Source organism: Sparus aurata, chromosome 1 (genome assembly GCF_900880675.1).
Source record: "Sparus aurata chromosome 1, fSpaAur1.1, whole genome shotgun sequence".
NCBI lineage: Eukaryota > Metazoa > Chordata > Actinopteri > Spariformes > Sparidae > Sparus > Sparus aurata.
The window spans coordinates 29,463,832-29,486,875 of NC_044187.1; the positions used below are offsets into that span (position 1 = coordinate 29,463,832).

Below are 23,044 nucleotides of genomic sequence, written 5' to 3' on the forward strand. Positions count from 1 at the left end.
CTATTATTCTGGCCAGCCTTTCAATGAATCCGACACCATTACAATACATTACGTGACGTTTTATTTAAAAGCAACAAATACAAAATAACAATATATAGGGACATGTTTACATACAATACATACAGGCAAGACTAGTTTTCTATCAGTCTCTTTAAAAGGAAAGGGCCTGGGACACAATCGGTAACAACATTGTCTACTTAAATCGTCATGGTTGTAATCCCGCTGGTCTTGGTGTCAGCCGGAGGTCATGGCTACCTCTGACTGCTGGAGCGTTTCACCTACATTGGCAGTATTGAAGATGCATGTGTGGCACAGGGGTTATAGGGTGACTGACATGGTTTGTGCTGGCTGTATTGGTAACACCCCTGAGATATTAGAGGTATCCATACTGATCCTGTACTCTGATGTCCTGCTCAATGCCTGAAGTGTTGTTGGTCTCTGGCAGTGCTGCACTAGTCGTCCAGTGACGGTGGCAATGATATCCTGCTCTCTAATGTGGCTCCTTTTTCCTGTCATGTTTTTTTGGTGAAAAGTGCAATATGGAAGTAGAACTAGGAGCATTTTTTTTATTTTTTATGAAAAGGTCCTATTCATCCACTCTCTCCCTGACTGATCTGACCAAATCGTATTTTGGTGCTGTCAATATCCAATTCCCAGCAAGGCATATTGCTCTAAGGTCAGCAGCAGGGCGGCCACTTGGGATCATTATCAACATTTCCTGTGAGATGTCTTAAAGATGACCGCTGTCCATCATCCCTAGTGTATTTAATGTGTGTGTTTTCTCTGTAAGGGGTTTCCTCTGTCACAGCACCCTCACACCTCCTCGGGGTCCATTGGACCCTCCGCACCCTGGGGAGCGTCTGTGTGGAGCCGGAGGATGGGTTTGTTACACATGGGGCACACACTGCGGATCTCCAGCCACTTAAGCAGGCACCTACAAGAACAGGAATATTTAGCTTAGGTGTGCAACCGGGAGTAAACTGTACAGTAACTCACAAGAAAGAAGTGTTTGAAAGGTTCTAGAAAAAAACAGTTAAGCAGAATTTGAGTTTGTTTTTGTACATTATATAGTTTTACTTATTAATGAAGATCTATTACATTTACATTGCCACTTCACTTGATCACTAAGATGTAGAAATACTGTTTCCACAAATTCACCATGAAGAATAGACATTGTGGGAAATACGCTTATGCTTTTTCTTGCTATGGATGAGGTGAGATAGATGAGATTGCTGTTGAAACTAGCTGTTGTTGGCAAGAAGTTCAGTTCGCTATGGAGCTAAGTGGACAGGAGTCTGCCTGCAGTGCAGCCTCAGATGATGGGAGGAGACACCACTGTTGATGTGGTTCAGCTCGACAGGTCTGAGACTGAACGCAGCCTCTGAGATAGACAGATGCCAGTTTGGAGTATGGAGGTGATTTACAGCGGCTCTAACCAGGACTGTGACTTTGGGACAAGAAAATATGGCAAGCAGGGAAAAGTATTTATTTTGACCAAACCAGAGGTGATCGCGGAAATATAAACAAAAACTGTTTTGGTGAGTTTTAGGACATCAAAACAAAGTTTTTCTTTGCTTATGTATGCGCCCAATGGAAATTATGGGTGGATTCCAGTGTTTAAAATAAGAATTTGGCTACATAAACCTAAAACTGCTACCAACACTGAAACAGATATTTAAAAAAAAAAAGTTTTGTTAAGGAAACATAAATCCTCTTTATAAAAGAATAACTGAACTATTCAGCTCTTTATTACCCTTCACAGTGAATGTGCACAGAATAACAAATGTATAAAACAACATTTAAAATGTCCTTCCTTCTTTTAAAATAGATGTCAAATTTCTTTACATTATTTGTTTATTTGTTTATTTCTTTTCATTAGAATAAGCAGAAAACGTGTTGCTTATACATCTTCCAGCTGAAACTACAGGGAAGGTACAAGGTTAACACGAGACAGGGCGCTGGGATTAGCTCGTTGTCATGCTACCTTCAGTAGGTATCTTCGCAAAATAGCACATCGATACTGTTGTTTCTTCTTCACATTCTGTGGATAATGTTAGCTCATTTTGTGGAACATTTTCAGGTAAGATTCTAGTCTTTTACGAGCGTGAAAACTTGTTGATCCAATCGTAGTTTACACACAGCTAGTTAGCTAGTTAGCTTAGCTTGCTTGGAAACACAACCTGGGTCCATCCGAAGGTAAGAAATCTGCCTACGGGTGAGTGGATTAACATTTTACATGTCATGTGTGATTAGTCTGTAAAAAGCTAAATAGGAATAGTTGTGGCCTTACGGGGGTTATGTGCTGCAGGAAGGAACTTAACGTTATGTGCTCAGTTTGCCAAGCTAAACATTTTTCAAACTGATTCAAAGTCTGCTGTAGATTTATAGATTTGTAGTAAAGACAGAGCAACAACATTGTTCTTCTCATCTTATTTTCAAAAGACAAAGCGTATTTCCCCAACAGGGACTGATGATTAACATTTGTCTACTTGTATTTTCCAGCTTAATAACACTCACTTCTTGTGAAATGCATGTGAGCAAGGGCACACTCCCAGTTCATCTCTGGTCCTGAATTCTTCCAGACAGACCGCACAGGTTTGCTGCAAGAACAAAAACAACAACGTTAGTGTTTTACTTCCTTTTTTTGTTTGTTTTTTCTTAGCCTCCTTCTCCACTCAATAGTGGTCTTGTATCTCAGACGAGAACATTGCCATTTGAACATTTGAGCGCTAAATGAATTGAATTTGACCTAGATTTAGAGCCAGCGTTTCGAAATCACCCCCTTTTTTTTTCATCTTAACTACATTTCGAGGTAACAGGACTGCTTCACTTGAACTGAAAACCAAAATTACTCCTGACCACCAGCCTTGGAGGAAAATCTTAAAATCTTTATAGGACTCACAAGAGACAGAGCAGAGATCTTTTTGTAATGCATTTTAAATGAGTGCAGTTATTCCTGGAGTCCTAAATTCTGCCACGAGTAGAGAGCCAAGCGGCCTCTCTGACATGATTCCTAAACGTCTGGATTTGAGCAACAAGATGTGTTGAGGACGTCTCCTCTGAGTGGGTGCTGCATGTTAATCACATCTGAGAGGAGAAATTGATTAAGCTAACCAACCGAACCCTCCCCGCGTATAATGGGTCTTGTGAGCTCGCTTCGAAGCCAGCTCACGAACTGTGCACAGCTGCCAGGTTTTAACACGCACTGTCTGACTTGCACAAGCGACGTGGAAAAAGGCTTTGCAGAAAGAGCGACTTACTCCGAGTAGGCTCAGCTTCTTGCTCGCTCCCTTCAGCACCACCTGCAGTCGGAAAGGGGACGGGAAGGAGAGAGGCAGTGGGTCATGTGAATGATGCGTCAGCACTATTAGGTTGGCAGAAAATCAATGGTGCAAAACAAACACTCGAGATGGGTTCACTGTCCTGATGTGACTGGCTCAAATATATCCGCAAGAGTAGTGTGCACTGTTTTGTTTGGAAGTAACGGAATCATTATAAATACAGACAATTCAGACAGCTGCGGCTGGAGTTTAACCTTCCCCGCGGCTGAAAACACAGTCGCCAACTGTCACCGCACCTACGGCGACCTGCTACCTGCTGGGCTGACAGTTTTCAATCAGTGTAGGTAAATGACACGCGGATGGAACCTCAAGGTCATCTATAAATGGTGGTGTCAGGTTTCACAGTTGACTATCACAGTGTGAAATGCTATAGTAGTATTTATAACCTGCCTCAGAAGCTGGTGTGACATGTTCACCCACAGTGACATCTACCGCAGTGACATACCTCATTGTAGCTGAACTGCTCCCTCGTTCCCTGCTGCTTCAACCTGAGAGAGGCAGAGAGATGTCAACATCTGTACAATGGCAGTGTGGTGGCTAATGTAACCTAGGTCAGTGGTTCTCAACTCGCCGGCTTGGAGCCATCCGATGGTCATCAGGTGAATCTGAGGGCCCAATTAGAAAGCAAGCGGCGGCGACGGCTGACTGTTGCGTCGCCTCACGTCACAGGTGTATTGGCCCAAAAAGCTGCACTTGAACACACTGCAAAGACTTCGACTGACGGTGGACGCGCTTGTGCGTTCTGCACCTGCGTGAGAGGAAATTCCTCTCCTCACAACTAGGTGGCAGTAGTCTGTGTCTGGCGAGCTGTCGAGATAAAGCCGCATTTTTGACACCACTCTCTCTGAAAAGTTTCAAATGACACTGGCGAAGAGGCGACGGTGAAAAATAGGGAGACAACCACACTAAAACCTTCTCATGTACTCATATGCTGAGCTGAACAGGCAATCAGAATGATTCCCCTCATCTGCCGATTCAATAAAAAGCTGTCGACAAGGGCAGACTTGTGCCAACGGTGCTAAAGACTAGAACAATGGACGCTCACCAATGGCCCTCGTGTGTCGGGACCCAAGGGTATGCAAGGTGACCGCCCAAGTTAAAAGAATTTGTACATTTCTCCAAACTTTTTTTGTGAGTTATTGTATAGTTTTATCTCTTTAGTTCTGTTTAAATTAAGCAATCTGGGAAGAATTTATAAACATATTGTGAACCACTGACTTAAGTTGTCATATGTAGCATGCAGTCATAAAAACTTGTTTGTAGTTTTTTCACTCAATGGATTACATTTAAATTTTTATCCCAGTACAGCCCGACTGATGATGCATTTTTTGAGGCCGTTGATCATGAATATTTGAGCTGACAGTGTTACATCTGATTCACATTATCATAACAAACGTTTTTGATAAATGTGGTAAATCTGCACTTACTGATTTTTTTTTTTTTGTGTGCAACAAGTTGTAAACACAATATTGACTGTATAAAGTTGACACAGCAAACGTGTTCGCAAACAGTTGCTTATTTACACACCCAGTAGACATGGAGCGACATTAGCATGCAGCTGGAGTTTGTTCCAGGCTGGTGAATGTAGGTCTGATACTAATTCGCCTCTTAGATATGCGTTCGCTCTAACTATCTAGCTAGTCAGGTAGTTAGTTAGTTAACTTTCAAGACGGCCTTTCTGCCCTCGGGACTGAGCAGGCTTCACTGATAGCAGCTGTCTGCTGCGTCTGCAAACAGCACTGAGACTGAACCAAAACAGAACACTTGAGCTGAAAGGCACTAAAGCGCTCTGTAGAACTGAGGGATGAACTGCAGAGTTTGGGATAACTCTTTGGGTTTATCATCACCAACAACCTCTTTCACATTACACAAAGACTGATCATTTGTTGCATTGTTTACATAAAAAAGAGGCCAAGAACTCATTTTCTGAACAGAGATGTTATTTCCGTCTCCTGCTCAGGGACTACAGATGCAAATTAGCTCTTAGCTAACCTTGGTACAGCTAAGAAGCTGTCCCTGTCAGATAGAATAAATTAATATATAAAATGACATCAAACATATCTTTGACATTTCTGCACTGAAATATATTGTTACTTTATTCAGATTCAGATTCAGAATACTTTATTAATCCCCGGGGGGGAAATTGTTTAACCATTGTTTATGACCAACATATACAGTACACAGACAGCAACATATCTGCAATACGTTAATACTGAAAATAATACGGATGCTAATACTAACAATATGTTTTAATCGCTTTGCTTTTGTTTCTGCAGCATATGTGTCTTGTTTGACTACACGCAGCTACTTTGGCGCCTCTGCAGCGCAACGCTCCATAAATCTGCATCATGATTGCTGCTGTCAACACACATTAAGATCTTATTACCTGAGTTATTTTGAATGAATTCTGACAGGCTGTGACACCGTCTTGCATTGCTTGTTCAAACTGCCAGATAATCTCTAACTGGTTTGCCCTCATGCTGTCTGTTTTTGCACTTCCCCTTTTTGTACCTCATTTCTCATTGACATTTTTCAGTCACCCGGTCCATTGTCCTCCCCAACTTCCTCAACCTACCTGAAAAGGTAGCAGCAGAAGATGAGGCTGAGCATGAAGACGAAGAGGCCGATGCCCAGCACAATGACATACACATTGAGCGGAAGGTGATAGATGTCAGACGTCATGCTGCAGTAGTGTTCAGAGCGTTGAGAACCCAAACCACACAGGCATCCTACCAGAGAGAGTTTGCAGACACAGGATACACACTTAAGACACGTTTAACTGTCACCCTTATCGGGTTATGACTCCATAATGTTTGCTAAATAACAAGTTGATAAATCGTCTTTCTCTATGATTTCTTATGTGGATACAAGTGGAGGAGTGACTGTCTGTCTGAGGGCCTATCACAGCAGTTAACCTCAAAACCTAAATGATGTCTCTCTGCTCTGTTTGTTTACAGCCTCAGTCTTTTAAACTGCATTTTCTTTCTCGAGTTTGAGAGCTGCTGAAAAAAAAACAACAACATCCAGTGTTGCAACTTCAGTGTTTACGTTCCCACTCAAACCACCAAAGCTCCCTGAAGATCTAAAGTATTCAATTGTTAGGATTGACAGTGCAGGTCTATATTGGTAGCATAAACTTCAGATGTTGCAATTTGTGCAGACGATTGCACTGAAAACAAATTTCCTTTGTCAAGGAAACCTTGCGTTTGCTTGCTGTTGGCAAGCAGTAAAAAACTGTGTTAATAATGTACAGTGGAGAGAAAGAGGTAACTCTTTATAATAGCAATCATGGATGAATGGTACGTTTATAGTTAAACTTTAGTCAAGAGTTATTTCACTGTTAACAAACAATGAAGTTAACTATGTAGTTGTGGGGAAGAAATTGTATACTTACAAAACTACATCGTGCACCTTTAAGCAGTTGTTTATTGTGAAGATACTTCACTAAATACTGTGTGGTTTATCCATAAACATTATTTGGATGGCCATTATAAAGTTGCAACTGGTGTTTACAAACCTTTACAACTTCTTAAAGGGGCACTTTGTAGTTTTTGAGAAGAAATTCAAACTCAGAACTGTAATATTTACAATATTAATAATATTGTAATAATATTATAATAAGAGGAAATAATATAAACTTGCTGTTCTCAGAGGGAAAATAAGGTCCCAGGGCACTGTTTGAAGCTAAGAGAGATGGCAGGGTACGGTAGGTTATGGTAGGGTAAAAAGTAAAACAGTATGAAACTGTGTTGATCAGTTTGTTTATCCAGTTTATTCAGTCATGAAAACAAACAGAGTTTGTTTATTTAGTTTGTGTAGACATAAAAAAAAAAAATCAGCCAATGAAGATTTTTATCTTGGATTAAAATCGCTTCCCCAGAACTACATAGTGCTCCTTTAATAAATGTTGTTATCGCGAAAGAGGAATCATGACAGTGATGTAGGAGATTGTTGATCATTAACTACAACGTGAATCTGTGGCACCACCGGGCCTCTGGATGCTAAACCGTACGTAAACGTGATTGCTGCTGTTTGTTTGGCTGCAGGTGTGTCCAGGGAGCTGTGACTGGCACTGTGGTGGCAACTGAAGCGCTCACAGGACTGCGCGTTAATTGGCTGTGAACAAGACAAACATGGAGGACAGACAGCACTTCCGCCACACCACCATCTGTTCCACAGACTCTATAGAGGTGACTGGAAGTGTGTGTGTGAGTGTGTGTGTGAGTGTGTGTGTGTGTGACAGCACTGGGGGATGGAACAGTGGGGGTGTCTGTCTGCATGTATTTGTACGACTGAAGTGTGTGTGTGTGTGTGCATGTTGCAGGTGGCGGGGGCGGAGTATATTAAATAGGATGAACTCTGGGGACTAAAGGACCATTTGGTAAAACAATAGCAGAGGAAGCCCCACTTCCACAGGCCACATGTGCCCCTATTAATTTGCAGCGGGGCTGCTCTTTGCCAGCCTCTAAATGTCCATGTGTGTCTCTTTCGAGTGAATGAATGGGTACAGCTTGCACACTGTGGGGGGTCTGGGTTGGATAATTTAACATGGCTGGGGGTTGGGAGGATTTACAAGGGGTTTTAGTGTAGGGAAGACCTCGGGTAGCATAATGAGAGACGCAGTTATGAACCAGGCACGGATGCCCTGCAGAATCGGTCAACAGTAACAAAACAAGAGGGTTAGCGAAGAGAATATCTTCAGTTTCAGCTGTCAAACAACATGACCTTGAATGTGGATTATTTTAACTGCGGCCTCCACTCCCTCAGTAATTTACCATAGCACAACTACATCCATTACATGGATCCCATAAGCTGACAGCCTGCAACTAAGTAGCCAAGTTTATGAGATACAAGCACACGTGCTACCACCTCCTGTGTGTTTGGCAGACGGCAGAGAATCCACTCACTTACCGTTACACCATTGGAATGGTTGCATGAAATTTGACTCCCAGGGCAGCAGCAGTATATTCAGGCCCTGTCAGGAGAAGGCTGGAGGGGAGCCAAGCTTGTGGGCCGCAGCTCTGGACACTGGATCTGTTTGGAGCCTGGACTCAGGCACCCAGGGCTGGAACGCTCTCCTGTTGGGTCGTGGCTGCTCCTCCGAAAACAACCATCAAGATTTTTCAGATTTGCTCAGATTTCCACAAATCCCTGCGAGGTGCGGTTTTGTTGGCTCAGCAGTCTGTGCTGCCCAGCATTCCCAAATCTGGATTAACCACCCCGTGGAAAGATTGGGAGATTTGGGACCGGGGTTTGGACTGGGACCGAAGACCTCATGTGCTCTTGGATCCCAGTGTGAATGATGTCATCACAGGAGGGAGAAGGAGAGACAAAAGAAATGTTGTTGACGAGACGTGATTGTTTTTCAGCTGCCTCATTCCACCATGTGTTGTTCAGGTGTTGTTATTGTGAAAAGCAGAATCTCACTCAGTCACAATGTCATGGAAGAAGACACAGGCTGCTTGGCAACAGGAAATACTTACATTTCCAGCAGAAAAGGGCCTCCTTTGACTTCACTTTTCCGTCTCCGCTGTCGTCCCCTCGCCACAGTCAATGACAGCCACCGATCAAAATGACAGTTCCTGTCCAGTGAAGGTAATTATCTGGCATTAGTCCGTGCTTTGTCTTCCTCGCAAAGCTGCTTTTTTAACAGAGGATTTTCACAAGTCTCATCCCCCTCTCCTCTCCCCTGTTGTCTCCTCCTCCAGTCCTCTGATCCTGCAGTGGGTATTCCTCCTCAGTGCAGAAGGCAGAGATGTGCTTCCCTCTAAATCCCAAACAAAGTGAGGACAGCTCCATGCAGTCAACAACAGTCCTGCAGCTCGGTTTGGTATTTTGCTGGTGGAGTGTGTGTTTGTGTGTCAGTCAGTGCATGTGTGTGGGGGGGGGGGATCCTACTCTCCCTCTAACCATCTGCTCCTTCAATTGAGAAAAAAAAAAAAACTGAGACAAAGGCTGTGTGTGCGCACGAGTGTGTCTGCGTGTGTTGTGTTTAGTCTCCCCCACCTCCAGCTGGCTTTGTCATGGCAGGCTTCCCCTCTTCCTCTTCCAGTCCTTAATGGTGCTCAGAGAGAGAGAGAGCCTGCGATTCGCCTTTCCCTTCCTCCCCTTGCTCCTGCTCTGCTCTGCCTTGGGTTTGTAAACAGATCTGTGCTCATGTGACCAGCCGTTTTGCCTCGCAACTCTCCTCTCCCTCGGCCCTCCCTCGCTGCCTCTGTCCTCCAATCTGCAGGCAGAAGGAAGGCAGAATGAGGCAGACACTGACGAATGGGGCGCCTGCAAGCATGCTGATGTGTGTGTGTGCCCGTGTGTCTGTGTGCGCACACCCCTGTGCATGTATATGTGAGAGGGAGACAAGAGAGACATTTGCAGCAAAGTCAAGGGAGGCCTTGGTCAGTAGCATGCACACGGCCGATGTCCTGACAACCAAAACAAAGCCATTTGTGTGAAGTGGAGGTCAGCGAAAGAAGACGTGGCACAACCTCAAGTCACCATTTCCTTCCTTTTGCACACACACAGATCTTATTTTTAGGAGCTACATGTCATGTCACTCTTTTGCAGAGGAAGGCAGGTAGAGTGGAGGAGGAGGAGGGGATGAGGAACCTCGGTCGATAAGTGCGAAGAGAACAAGGAAGCAAGATATGAAGGGAAACAACACAGAGAGAAAAAGAGGGAGACGCAGGGAGAGGAAAAATCACAGCCCTGGACAAAGACGTCCACCCCCACACCAGCGGCCCTGGCTGCCAATTCGCTGAGGGAGAGAACAGCTGCTGGGCTACTGGGCGAGATGTGAGACGGTCAAGGGGAGTGCTGCTCGGCCAATCCCCAGGGGGAGGGAGGGAGAGGCTTCAATGGGACCCATGCCATTTTCATTCACCCTCCCCTCCTCCCCTCCTGCTCTAGTAATGACATTACTGCTGAACACTGAGGAACAGCTGGATTGGCTGCACAGATGCATGAGCACAAACACAGCCCTTAATACACTGCATGTATTGTTGGCTGTTGACAGGTTTCAGAGTCAAAGATGATTGAAGCCACAGGGTTGTGTTGTCATTGCAAGAGTGTGTTTCTGGTGACAGCATGCCCTCTTGTGAGTTATGATAAAAACACCATTGTATGCAAAGCTTCCCGAGGACATTCAATGGATATAAAATGATCACAGGCTATACATATTCAACTGGAGAAGAAAAAGGCTTTTTCAAACATAGAAGACAGTTCCCCAGTGCTTCAGAGAACAGGGTTTTACCAGGGAGTGATGGATGAAACTGGGAATGATGCAAGAAAATGAGGGAGTGAGAGAGATGCAAATGTTGACCTTGTTTTCTTAGTGACATGTAAATTGTTTTGGCTCTCGCAGCCTTTTGTTTTTGCATAAATCATATGTTTGCCTGATTTGAAATACAGTGTCATTGTTGGTTTGGTTTGTTCCTGACAAAGTTTAAGGCCTGAAATGTGTTTGCAAAGATTTATAAACTCGCATACAAGTGTTCTAATTGAAATGGACCAGTTGTAACATGTGCCAGAATGGATTTTTAAACTGTCAAAGGTGCAATGTGTAAGATATGATCAAAAACCTTAGTCTAAAATGTTAAAAAAATGAGCCAGCATTATCCATGGAAGTTAGCATTGTTAGCCACCTAGCCCAGGCCTTTCCTATCCCGTAATGCCACTTTGTTTTAGGGTCAGTAGCTGCCTTGCTAACTCAGCTAATAAATAGCTACAGCAAATATAAGGTATAGCGAGCAGCAGGTAGAAGTTACAATAGTGATATACTGCCCCCTGTTTGTTTGGAGTGACCTTGTAGAGGTGGCCATATCTTACACCTGCACTTTTAAGCATGAATGTGGCATTGAAGTAACTGGTAACAATTTATAATAACCACCAGTCCAATGTTAACAAACAATGGAATGTTTTATAAACTATCTATTAGGCAATATAGTATTGTAAAGTTGCAACCAATGTTTTAATACTTTGTAAATAGTAATAAATGCTGTGTAGTTAATCTATAAACCTTATTTGGATGGGAATTATAAAGTTGCAACAGATGTTTATAAATTATTAATAAACCATTTCACTTTTAAAAGTCAGAAAGTTGACTCAGTAATGTCAGTTACATTGCAGTGTTATGCAGTGTTAGCTAGCTAGCACAAGCGCTGTTTATGTTAACTCGCATTAGTCAGATTAACGTTAGCTAACATTAGTTTTAGCAACATTCGTGTTAGCGATGTTAGCTGCAACAAACTGGCAACCACTTGATGATTCGAAGAAACAGCTGTGCTATGCTGTGAATGCGGTGCAAGGGGGAGATAGAGTTTGTGTCTGAATGTTATCAATAACACCTTAACTTGGCTAACATTACTTAGCATTAGCTCCTGTAAACTTCTGGTCATACCAGATTAAGTAGGGCTGTATCAGCAAAACCTTTTTTTTTTTTTATTCCTTATGGATTCAAATTTTCATTTTCTTTATACCTCTTATAATAATTACATGGGTTCACTTTGAAACAGGGGGTGCATAGAGCCTTCTTCTTTGCTCATATGACCCATATTAACCCTTTACATTTTTTGCCCTGGGAAAAAATTATGATGGTCTTGCAGTTGAGGGTAAGACAAACATTCAGTTGTGCTGTTATCAATGAGAACCCTCCAAAGAGCTGTAGCTCCACTTCTGTTACCCCAAAATTGACGGATGTCAATTTTTTGCCCTCGGAGAGCTTTCTTACCTTTAATTCATGACTGGTAGATAAAACATAGTTGTGGCAACAGTTATAACAGCAGGTTTTGGGCTACATCCGGTCCTAGAGATCTTCTCAGTAAACTGAACTGTATGTGAACCAGAAATATGTAGAGAACTCATTTTTTTTCCATTTTGTGTTTATTAAGTTCAAGTATTATACCATCAATGGAAGTATATATTGCACTAAATTCAGTTTATATTAGTTTATATGTTTCTATACATTGATGTAAAATCATATTTTAAAGATCACAAAATCATATTTATAACTAACTTCGCAAAAGACTAAACATGAAGTTGTTCCTGCTTACAGAAACAAAATGAAACGATATATTTGTCTGAAAGTTAAAGAAGAGCCAATTCAAGCTTTTCTTTGTCCCTCAGAGCTCTTCAGACCTTACTATAGTACACCGCCCATTCCTTTTTCGCCTCCTCCTGGGTGTGCCCATTTACAAACCCATTAGCTGCTCCATTGGCCTTTCCATTCAGTTTACCATTCATTTCATCTATGTTGTCCTTCCTCAGTGCCAGAGCTGGTTTACAGGTGTGCCAGTTCCACAAAACTTTATTCATATCATCCTGAGCCCTAATGCCCAGGAGCTTTTCTTCATCGCTTTTCTTCTTATCTTCGTCTTCATCGTCGCTTCCGCTTCCGCTGGAGTGATGGCGGTGGTAGCTGTGCATCTCCCCGCTGATGTTCTCAAAGTACTGTTGGATGCAAACCTTGGCGAAGCTCTTGGCATGCTCCTTGCAGGTATCGTCGAACATCTTGCGCTCGATGTCAATGTAGTGAGACCAGTACTTGGTCTTTAGGAAGGCGGCTTGAGTAAAGCACGGTCGAATGGCTCGGATCAGGAAGGCCGTGAAGGTCATCATGAGCAAGAACATCCATCCACATGCCTGTGAAACAGAGACGATATCAAATATGTTGGTGTAGAGGAAGTATCATTTGAGTACCCAGAGATGAACTAAATATAGATAACAAAGAACTGGACTGAATCTGGGTAATCTTGACACCTTCAGCTTGGCTCACATATGTGTTTTGCTTTGTGTTTGTGTTGACTGCAGGTACAAATATAGTTGAAGTCAAGTAGTCCAATGTGCGATCTTAAAAAGCATATCTAGGAGCTTCCCAACAGTTTCATAGCTCATTAATAGAATCTGTACATCAATAGACCTTTCCAGAGACACTACTTTTAAGGCTGTATAATTGCCCGACAGGCTGATCAAGGACCTAAATAACAGTGTGGGTGTTTTTGGATGGATTGAAATAGGTCCCAGTGCCATGAATAATACATTTAGAGGCTTATCTATCCCTCTAATAAGCGAACAGGAAAGCTTCAGTGAGCTCATAGTGCAAAGCTGGAGTCGGCTGGGGGGGTTTAAGTTCACGACAGTTTTCTGAGGAATAAAGCAAGGAAATTTAAACGTGCCTGGTCATCATATCCATGCTAAAAGAAAACCCTCACTAAAAGTGTCCCAACTTTTGGTACCACTTGCCTTATATTTGATCTGCCTATCAAAGATTTAAATATTGATTAACCTTACATTACAAATGCCTCAATTGTCAGACACTACCCATGTACTGAAAAAGAAGAATGAATGGAACGATATTTCTGTTTTGAGATTATATAATCTACTGGTTTCATCAGAGATTACCAGTGAGAACATGACCAGTGTCTTCAATAGGCCTTTTCATGTCATTCTGACGTGTCATAGTGGGAGTTACTACAACGTTAATGATGGCTAAGTCATGACAGTGTGACAGTGAGCCAGCGTGCATCACATTAAAAATCTGAAAGTGAAGCAGTTAAATGGAATTCAGCCATGTTCCCACACTGACATGTCTAAATAAGATCCATTTGTCCCCAGTGACAATTTGCCCACATCACATGTTGCATTGCTTTTTTTTGTTTAACGTAACATGAAAAAAGATACTGTCCCTGTCACTTGTGGTTGCCCACAAGTCTGTGGACAATTTAAATGAATTTAATGCTGCTGGGTCGCGGATTTCTTTTTAAAGGGTTGGATTTTCCGTGACAGTCCCAAGGATCTAACTTTCTGCACATTCCTCGTCTCAGTGCCTCTCTCTGCTGTGCTAACAGAGGGCAACAGTAGCTAACGGAAGATTAGAAATGGAGTCTGCTAACATAAACTAACGACCGGCTTCCAACATAACAAGGAAGACCCACAGAGCCCATTTAAGTATTCTTGTTACCGTTTAAGTAAACAGTCTGGCCATGTTGTCAGGGTTAGCTAGCCTGCATCACTGATCCCAGATTAAACTAACCATGCTAAATATAGGTAAAAGCAGTAGCCACCTCTATCCAGATATATTTACCCAAATTTGGGCAGAGATCCTCCTGTGTTATTCCGTTCTACAACCAACATCACTGGTGGCCATCTACCGGCCATCAGTGATATCGATGTCTGCACAGAGCCAAAGGGATGGTGAAAGACAAACCCCCCCTAGTCTGGCAAAAGATACAGAAGTATCTGCTGTCGTACCTTGAACCTTAAACTGATGTTTGGTCTTTAAAACATGTTGCTAAAAGTGTCTTGTTGTCACCTCTTGACCTCTTAGTTTAATACTATTCACAGGACAGTGAAGAAAAAAAATTCAGCTGGCTACCTGTGATATGCACTTGATGTATCGGGATGCTGCCACTCTTATTTCCTGATTCTCAAATAGGTCTTTGCATGGAATCCTTGCGAGCAGTCTTATCTTCTCCGTCTCCGACATCCCCTTCACGAGACTGTAGTTCCCAAACCTGTCAATGTCCAAGTTGATGCTGAAAGCGCAGAGGAAGCTCTTCCCATCCATGAGAGTGACAGACACCCACACTGCGGGTGCTATCAAGGACCTCTGCGTGATCGAACAAAACATGTAGCGAAGGATCGTCGGGTCCTTCCTCCGTTTCCCTGTGGGTCTCTTCCACTCCTCTGCGAGCACCGACACGTTATTGTTCAATACAAAGCCTAACAAAAAGAACCATATAGGCGGAAGGATGAGCAGTCCGATCCCGTAGTTGTAGTTGTACTCTGGCATACAGGGGCAGCTGAACTCAAAGGCAGAGTACATCTGGGCACTAGCTAGTGCCATGATACCACAGATCCCATTCATGAAAGACTCCTGATTGGACTGGAGGAACTGGAACATCATACGAAACTTATCCATCTTGAGAGGTGTTTTCGATCTTTGGGTCTGATCGAATTAAATCTGTGAAAAGACATTCAGTAGTTAAATAAGTGATAAATGGTGGTAGAAAAGGCACCATGGCATGCTGATTCTTGCGTCATCGTGCTTATAATTCACTCGAGACCAGTGTTTCATAAAACCATTTACCTTACTGTGTTAAATGTTTTGGTAGGAATTGCTTTACAACTTTACGTTAAGAACCTCTTTTGCGATTATGAGTTTTCACTAATGGCCTTAAAAACCCTTAATCAATTTGTTATTATGTTAGCAATTGAATTAGAGCAGTTATAAGCCATTAAGAAGAACAAGTTTCGATTGACAGACTGAGAAATATCTCAGGGTGTTAAAAATTAAAAACTGCAGTTATAAAAGTTAATAAGTCACCGGCACAGGGTGAGGAGTTTCTCACTCTTTAATAATCTTACAAGAAAAGCTCGTACATCATCAGTCACTTGTGGGCTGAGGTTGAACAGTAAAGTGCCCTTCCAGTGGACAAAATACAGTAAAGTGCCCTCTCTTCACTATAAATGTATCACAACAACAATCTGCACTCCCACAGAAATGTGGTGCCCGCGTTTATAAAGAATGCTTACAATAGTCCAAGTAAAAGTTTGTTTAGATGATCTGACACTGTTTTCAAAAAGTTTTGAGACTCATCAGCCAGAGAGATTTTTCATAACCTGGATATTCAAAAGCAGTTCTCATTAAGAATGTATTACTGTTCTATAAAGCATTAGTAACTTAGTTATTAACATTATACAGGACACTGAAAACAGTTTTAAAGGGTACTTTAATAGAAAGGAGTACGATCTTATATGCTCATAGTTCTATTCTAAAGCTTTTTATTCAGGAATATCCCAGTATCTTCAGTTTTCTAACAAGATCATAATAGCATGTCAGGCGTCCATAGATTTTAATCAGGAATCAGCATCACACAAACATAAACACAATCACACACACACACACACACACACACACACACACACACACACACACACACTTACCTATTGTCTTTAGAGTGGATGAATGAAAGGAGAGGAAAAACTCATATGACGAGCGTGTCCGCAGTAAATAACTTGCAGCTCTTCATGAAGTTTGGAGGCATTTTAGCTCGGACCGACTGAAAGGTCGTTTCTCGAACTCTCTGAGGTGATGTTCAAACCTGACCACATCATCTGTCATCATGCCCCTCCCTTCGCAGGTGTTTAGCGTGATGTAACAAAAGATTCTCAGTCGACACAGTCTTTCTCAAAAGTGAACCTGCTGCATGACTCAAACACTTAGAATACACTCCTTATCAAAATGTTTTTTCCTCACTTGTATGGACGTATGCTCGTGTTAATTCTAGTTGCCTGAACCTCGGGGATGAAGTGTTGCTCAGCTGTGGCCCGAACAATCCAGACATGCAAAAATGGACTCAAACCATTCAAATCTGTGTGGCTTTGACAGGAAAATTTGGTTGTTATCTAAGAGAAGTGGGTTGATTCTTTGTCCACTTCATTAATCAGGACAAAATAAAACAAGGGAGAGTTGATTATAGCCGGAAAAATATTATAATCATTAGTTATTTCTTAACTGTATTTGCTTCAGCCCTTTGAACTCAACTGCAGCCGCTGAGTGAGGCAAACCTGGACAAACCAGTTAGAAGGCCACAAGAGGATGAAAGGCAGAGTTTACTCTACTATTCATAGTAGCCATACACCATTTTCCACACGTAGGTTTTAACAATAGTGTGCGGTCTGACGTTTGATCCTGCATAAAAAAATTATAGTGGATTCATACAATCATTTTTAACTGTGTGTGAGTCATCAACCGAGTCGAGGCTCATTTCTACCTACCAAGCCGAATATGCAGTGACACTTACAGGAAGTCTGTGCTGTCTGTGCTCTGCTGTGTATTGCACAGGAAAGTGTCACAGCAGAGCATATGGGCAGGGTGTGCAGGAAATAAGTCACCAAAGACAACCTACAACCACTTCTAAATTAGGAAGAGCTGAGCCTGTGCAAGGTTATGGTCTCTTGCTTCCTCCTTTGTACCCACTCACACATTACCGGAACGTAGCAGTATTGAAATAACTGATAACTTCTTTTGGTGAGTATCTGTTTTGTTTTTTTTTTGTTTTGTGTTTTTGTGCAAAAGCTGTTTGATGAGGAATGTGATCACAGAGTAGAGAGGATGCTTCCTGGCCATCGAGGAAGTCGCTTCTCTCTTACTTGCTTTGCATCATTGTGAAATTTGCCAGCAGAAACATTTCCAATTGAACGTTTTACATACAATTGCATTGATTTGTACAATCCTGTGTATTTACATGTTACATATAACACTGATGCACTTTTTCAAAACACTGAAATTAATTGCAACAATCTTTTCTGCTGTTATAATTTGTTCACATACAGGACTGACGATGCAAGATACTCTGGTGCGACTGTTTGTCGTGGCCCTCAGTCTGCTCGCATATCCAAGGGATGAGCCTGGTGTTGAGGAATGGGATGATATCACCACAGTGGGCATGCAAAAGCATGAAGAAAGGCTGCCGAGAGGAGGAGATAAACCGAACCATCAAATGGCACCTGTTAGTGAGGAAATGACACATGCTGACAAGAAAGAGCCTCTTGATGACTCACACAACATCCCTGAGGAGCGAAATCAGTCTGATCAACATGTAACGGAAAAAGATGAAATGTCAGTTTTAGAAGATGTGACCGTCACCAAAGAAGAGGAAGACAGTGCCGATCAGAAATTACCAGAAGGGGGACATGTTAATGCAAATTTGAATCAAAGTCAGTCGCAAAACTCCAAAAGTGCACCTGAGACACCCACTCTGAAGACTTCACAAACTGAACATGAGCAGAGGAGAGAGGACATCCAGATCGATGGCTCTGATGGTGACCTACGCAGATCTCAAGAGGACCAAGATAAACCTGAGCACAAGGAAGTGTTCAACTCCAAAGAACAAGAATCTCCTGTGTCACATCTTCACACTAAGATGTCAGAAAAAGAAACTTCAGAGAAGACAATCGCTGACTCGGAGAGAGATTACCTCTGGTACATATGGAACACATTCTCCATCATTTCCATGATACGCTTTTTTGGGAAATTCCTCTGGAAAAAAAACCCAGTTACAAAAGAAGAAGCCGCGTCATTCCCAGTGACCTGCACCGCCACTGGAGTGCCGCTACCAGACAGCGCCACTCTGCAGCGATTTCATTCCAAATGTGTTCAAGTCTCCTCCGATAAGAAGTGGAGGGAGGATGAATTTTTGGAGGGGTTTGCAAACGATCTACTGGATGCCATGAGGACTGTCACTAATAGAAATGGCGGTATGGTGGTTGAAGACTTCAAGATGACGGATGTGTGTGAAGTCATCGTCCCCATTAGCCCACCTGATCCGTATAGCTTTCAGTGCCAGCTCTGGAACAACCATGCGAGTGACCTGCTGCCAGATATGCAAGTCTGTGGTCTAATTAAACTGGTGGAGAATAAGAAAGTCCAAAATGGCTGCCCGTGTCAGTCTGCTGATGCAGATGATATGGTTTGCCTGCTGCACTGCGCGACCGAGAAACTAGTCACAAAAACTGCTGATGTTCGTGATGGCATGCTTTGCACCAAGAACTCCCCGTTCCTGTCAAAATCGCAGGTCACCAGATGGTTTCAGAGCACCATCAAACAAGCCTGGGCACTCATTTCACATAAGTACGAGTTTGAGCTGAACATTCGCTACATCGATGTCCCAGGTGCTCTGGTAATTCGTTTCAGATCAGGGAAGAAGATTAGCTTCAGTATGAATCCTGTGGTTAAAACCAACACTGATGCGTATTTCTTCATTACTCCTGGCTCCCCGAACAACTTGGATACTTCCTGGGCGCTCTCCCTGACCAGCTATGAAGATCGCTTCTTGGAGCACATCTCCAAAAAACTGCCTGATAACTCATGCCACATTCAAACCCTTGAGATTGCACATTTCCTTCACAGGAGACAAACAGCACTGTCTGGAAGCAGTGCCATCAAGTATTTTCATTTCAAAACTGCCCTCATGCATCTGCTTTTGACCAAAGATCACTCACAGTGGAAACCCAACTATGCGGCTTGTAGGCTACGAGACTTGCTCGACTTCATGGAGAAAAGCCTCAAGAAGCAGCTCCTGCACCATGTTCTTATTGGGAACCCGTCAGCTCAGAGGGTTATTGAACTTCCTGCTGAATTTACTCAAGCCAAGAGAGTGAATCTCTTCCATCCCCTTGTGGTTCACAACTGCATCTACAGAAATGCTGTGATGCATTTCCAGGAAATGCTTCAAAATGCACAGATGCTTATATGTGATTATGTTGATCAGTGTTAACAATGCCAAGTGTTTCTTTACTCCAGAGTGATGAATAAGTTCTCTATGCATGATGTAATGACATTACACAAAAGGAAACAAAGTGTGACAAACGACTGCATTTATTTAAAATTCTGACATGACAATTCAGTAATCATGATCCCAGTAGTCCAGAAATCCTTTATGCTCAGCCATGTCGGGGTCCTCCAAACTGAATGTTTCTGCGTCAAAGGATTTCATCTGTGGATCGACCTCTGCGTAGCCATTCTGGCTGCTTAAGTCGACCTTCCAAGAGTGGCTGGAGATCATAGTCCTTGAAGCTGTTGGGAGCAGAAAATGAGAATTTGGTAATTTGTGGACAAGTAGCTTTGAGTAAGGAGTCTTTTTAGTGAATGAGATTTTGCATGCTGGCCCATTTGTGAAATGAGGGATCTGAATCAGTATTGCCTGTACATGAGCGCAAAAGGCTTCTTTAAAAAAAATAAAAAGAGACTGATGCCAAGTACTCCGTGCCAATTTCAGGATCAGCTACAGCATCACAAGTTTTGTCAGGATCCCTTCTGTAAGGTGTGAACAAGTGAAACTTACCCTTCGGCAGTGCTGAGGTGCAGGTGGTTTCACAGCAGGTGCACACAGAGTCATCACCGTACAGCTCCTTCCACCTAAACCACACAAGTTATCAGGTCTCAAAATGCCATCTGGCAAATTTGGCAATAGACAAAAATACATTAAAGCAGCAGGCAGCAATACTCACTACAATGGAGTTTTGACAAAAGTGGAATTTAAGCCTTTTATTCTACAAAAACCTTAGAAAGAGAACGCGCCACCATCCGTGGATGGTTTACTTCAGCCAGAGTCTACTCACTTTTTGGCAGTTGCGTCATAATTGCAGGCCTTTGAACTCGGAGTTGGTGTAAGTGACCCCATTGTGATCTCACAGTGCATGTAGAGTTGCTGAAAAAGACGTCGGGTTTCAATGTCAACATCAATTCTCTGAGAAAGTATAGATCTGTACCACCTTCTCTTTACAGTACCTGCGTTGACAAGGTGGAAGCTGTGTCCTTGAAAATCAGAGAGCCCACGCTGAATTTTTGGACCATCTTTGAGGCACCAGTGAGGAACTTTGACAGGACAGTCACCTTGCCATCGATCATGCAGCTGCATTTCGAGAGAACATGCATGTTTACCTCAAACCACTGACTGATATGAGCATTTTTAAAGCTGAAACATTTTACGTCTTTACCCTTGGTTGTCGATGACTGTATATTTAGGATTTGAAGTAGAGTCTTGGGAGGCTGTCATGAAGCACTTGTTGATGTACATCCTCTGAGATCCAGAACTGTCTGCTCCCTTGGCCTGAAAGTACATCGGCTGGCCCAAGGTGTAGGTTTTGGATCCTGTGATTTCATTACCCGATGCTGTGGCAAAGTGAGGGGTGTCAGTCACAGAACCATTTTGCATACAAACTGCTGTCGTGTGTGCGCTTTCCATTTAAGTGAAGTCTCAAAACCCAGTGAAGCGTGTGGAAATGTTCAATACATTGTTCAAGTATGCAGTAGTGAATCCCTGAGAACACGCAACACTGTACACTTGCACATTTTAGTTTGCCTTTAAATGTTTAACAGCTCATGCTATGGTGGCATTAAATGGAATAAAAATCCAACTAAAACATTTGTCTCAAGCATTTAATTTTAATGTTCCCATTACAGTGCATTTAGCAGTGTAGTCCCTGTACCAAGAGCTTTGTCATTGTCCTTTCCCCTCATAGGTAGACTCCCAAGTGGAGTGTGTGGAAAATTAAAATAAGGCACAATATGACCTTGAACACATTAAGTGAACCAAAAACAGTGAGGAAATAAGTCCTCAAATGGTTTTGTACTGTGTTGCAAAGATACCTAATGAAATTAGCATGCTAACCAGCTAGCCCTTGTCTACTTTGTGGCATTGTTTGAGACATCACCTTACAGAGAGGTACAGAGTCAGTCATTATGACTACTAGCTGCCCAGTTAACTGACTTACTAATAGCAGCTATAGTTAGCAGGTACTCTGGTGGTATGCTGGTACACAGGAATAATGTCACAATATAAAAGAAAAAAAAGGAACATACCATCTACAGGAGTAATTGTAAAGCTGCTTTTTGGTTGGAGCATTTTGCGAACTGTTCCTCCCTGTAGGCTGGGATAGAAACCAGCTTTAAACGAGTGGAAAAACCTGCAACAGTGAAGTGAGGAGTCATGTTAACATATAAATTGGGACACGCAGATTTCCTAGGACTAGTATGAATGTGTTGCTGAGTCATGTGCTTGACAAAATCCTCAAGTAAATGCTTGGAGGCAAGGGATAATCATTCATAGCCTTAAAACACATCTAATACAATCTGGCAAAAACTTCATGAAGTCTTACCTGGGGAATTTACACTGCAAGGGGATGTCAAATGGCATTGCCCTTAAGACCGGACCAGGTGGCTTGTAGTAGAGCATATTGCGAATGGACAAATCATTCACATTACTCTGGAACACAAACATTTCCGTGTTGGTCGCAGTTTGTCAAAATGAAGCACAACACGGTAATTATTGAAAAGATAGTTACACAAAGACAACTTTACCAACCTCTTTCTTGAATCCACAGTCACTTTTCAGAAGGTACAGGAAGTAGTAATGGTCTTTGGTGCCTTGGTTAACAGGACAGGTGCCTAGTTTCAAGTACTTCCATGCACCCTTAGTCTTAAAGACCTCCTTCCTGACTCTTACATACATTCTGTCAACGTGGCACAGGATTTCAACCAGTTTTGGTCTGGTACTGGCTGCAGTTGTACTAGGAGCGGCAGTAGCTTCAAGTAACATTTTAGAGATCGAGGAAGGGAGAGGTCTGGCACCCTTCTCTGGCTTGAACGCCTCTTTCTGGAGATCAGAGGCTGAGACTATCAGATACTCAGGAACTTTCTTTGCTTCAGGTACTGGCGTTTGACTACGTGCCACGCTCCTCCAAAATTTGGGCTCAGGCGCAGGGGCTCGATTCATTTCTTCACCAATCACTGTCTCCATTCTCTCCCACTCCAACTCAGGATCACGCACGGATGCACCATACCTGGGTCCACTTCTTAACTGATAACCATAAGCAGAACAAAACAGTAATAGTAAAAACCCAGCACAGTTCAGCTCCATTTTCTCTCCAGCAGTTGCCTCTCACCACAGCTAACACCTCATCTAAACAGGTTGAATGTGAGAGTAGTGTGTCACCTGGCTTTTGTATTCTGCACTCAGGGGAGAATGCCCACAGCTGTGGCAAATGCCAATCTTGAACAACCAATGAGAGGTGACCAATTGCATAAACACTAAATTAAATCCGGACATAGAATTACAATATAATTTAAAAAATGAAGGACTGCAAGAAGCATAGTTATATTCCAAAAAACTTGAAAAATGATTTCAGAAACAGGTTTATTTTTATAC

At 42.6% G+C, this 23,044-nt stretch overlaps 4 protein-coding genes and 1 long non-coding RNA gene across 10 annotated transcripts; 2 read left to right on the forward strand and 3 right to left on the reverse strand.

The window, feature by feature from the left end:
* Positions 1-38: 38 nt before the first annotated feature.
* On the reverse strand, positions 39-9,529 carry LOC115590980 (RING finger protein 122). 4 transcript variants are annotated; one of them, XM_030432532.1, is made up of 8 exons: positions 9,348-9,529; positions 8,825-8,923; positions 8,253-8,623; positions 5,917-6,070; positions 3,787-3,829; positions 3,261-3,302; positions 2,518-2,600; positions 39-934 (listed from the first exon to the last, which is right to left on the reverse strand). In XM_030432532.1, the coding sequence occupies exons 3-8, from the start codon at positions 8,275-8,277 to the stop codon at positions 814-816; spliced, it is 468 nt and encodes a 155-aa protein (XP_030288392.1). In that variant the 5' UTR covers positions 8,278-8,623; positions 8,825-8,923; positions 9,348-9,529; the 3' UTR covers positions 39-813. The 4 variants fall into 4 exon arrangements, with proteins under 4 accessions (XP_030288392.1, XP_030288383.1, XP_030288374.1 ...); XM_030432523.1 differs by having other exon boundaries at positions 8,253-8,923; XM_030432514.1 differs by having other exon boundaries at positions 8,253-9,108.
* Positions 1,943-6,005, forward strand: LOC115590998 (uncharacterized). The gene is made up of 3 exons (XR_003985876.1): positions 1,943-2,080; positions 2,503-2,622; positions 5,878-6,005. It is a non-coding gene; the product is annotated as an uncharacterized LOC115590998 (long non-coding RNA).
* LOC115590946 (inositol 1,4,5-trisphosphate receptor-interacting protein) lies at positions 6,541-21,260 on the forward strand. 3 transcript variants are annotated; one of them, XR_003985869.1, is made up of 2 exons: positions 6,541-7,531; positions 9,903-10,740. XR_003985869.1 is itself a non-coding variant. In XM_030432453.1 (2 exons), exon 2 carries the CDS (start codon positions 17,678-17,680, stop codon positions 19,610-19,612), a length of 1,935 nt encoding a protein of 644 aa, XP_030288313.1. In that variant the 5' UTR covers positions 6,543-7,531; positions 17,670-17,677; the 3' UTR covers positions 19,613-21,260. The 3 variants fall into 3 exon arrangements, 2 of the variants coding, with proteins under 2 accessions (XP_030288313.1, XP_030288307.1); XM_030432453.1 differs by lacking the exon at positions 9,903-10,740 and adding an exon at positions 17,670-21,260 and having other exon boundaries at positions 6,543-7,531; XM_030432447.1 differs by lacking the exons at positions 6,541-7,531; positions 9,903-10,740 and adding exons at positions 17,171-17,364; positions 17,670-21,260.
* calhm1b (calcium homeostasis modulator 1b) lies at positions 12,409-16,355 on the reverse strand. The gene is made up of 3 exons (XM_030432482.1): positions 16,278-16,355; positions 14,707-15,294; positions 12,409-12,974 (listed from the first exon to the last, which is right to left on the reverse strand). The coding sequence occupies exons 2-3, from the start codon at positions 15,250-15,252 to the stop codon at positions 12,465-12,467; spliced, it is 1,056 nt and encodes a 351-aa protein (XP_030288342.1). The 5' UTR covers positions 15,253-15,294; positions 16,278-16,355; the 3' UTR covers positions 12,409-12,464.
* Positions 19,696-22,823, reverse strand: zp3c (zona pellucida glycoprotein 3c). The gene is made up of 8 exons (XM_030432470.1): positions 22,202-22,823; positions 21,996-22,102; positions 21,700-21,803; positions 20,835-21,009; positions 20,626-20,749; positions 20,457-20,545; positions 20,180-20,253; positions 19,696-19,911 (listed from the first exon to the last, which is right to left on the reverse strand). Exons 1-8 carry the CDS (start codon positions 22,754-22,756, stop codon positions 19,739-19,741), a joined length of 1,401 nt encoding a protein of 466 aa, XP_030288330.1. The 5' UTR covers positions 22,757-22,823; the 3' UTR covers positions 19,696-19,738.
* Positions 22,824-23,044: the final 221 nt, after the last annotated feature.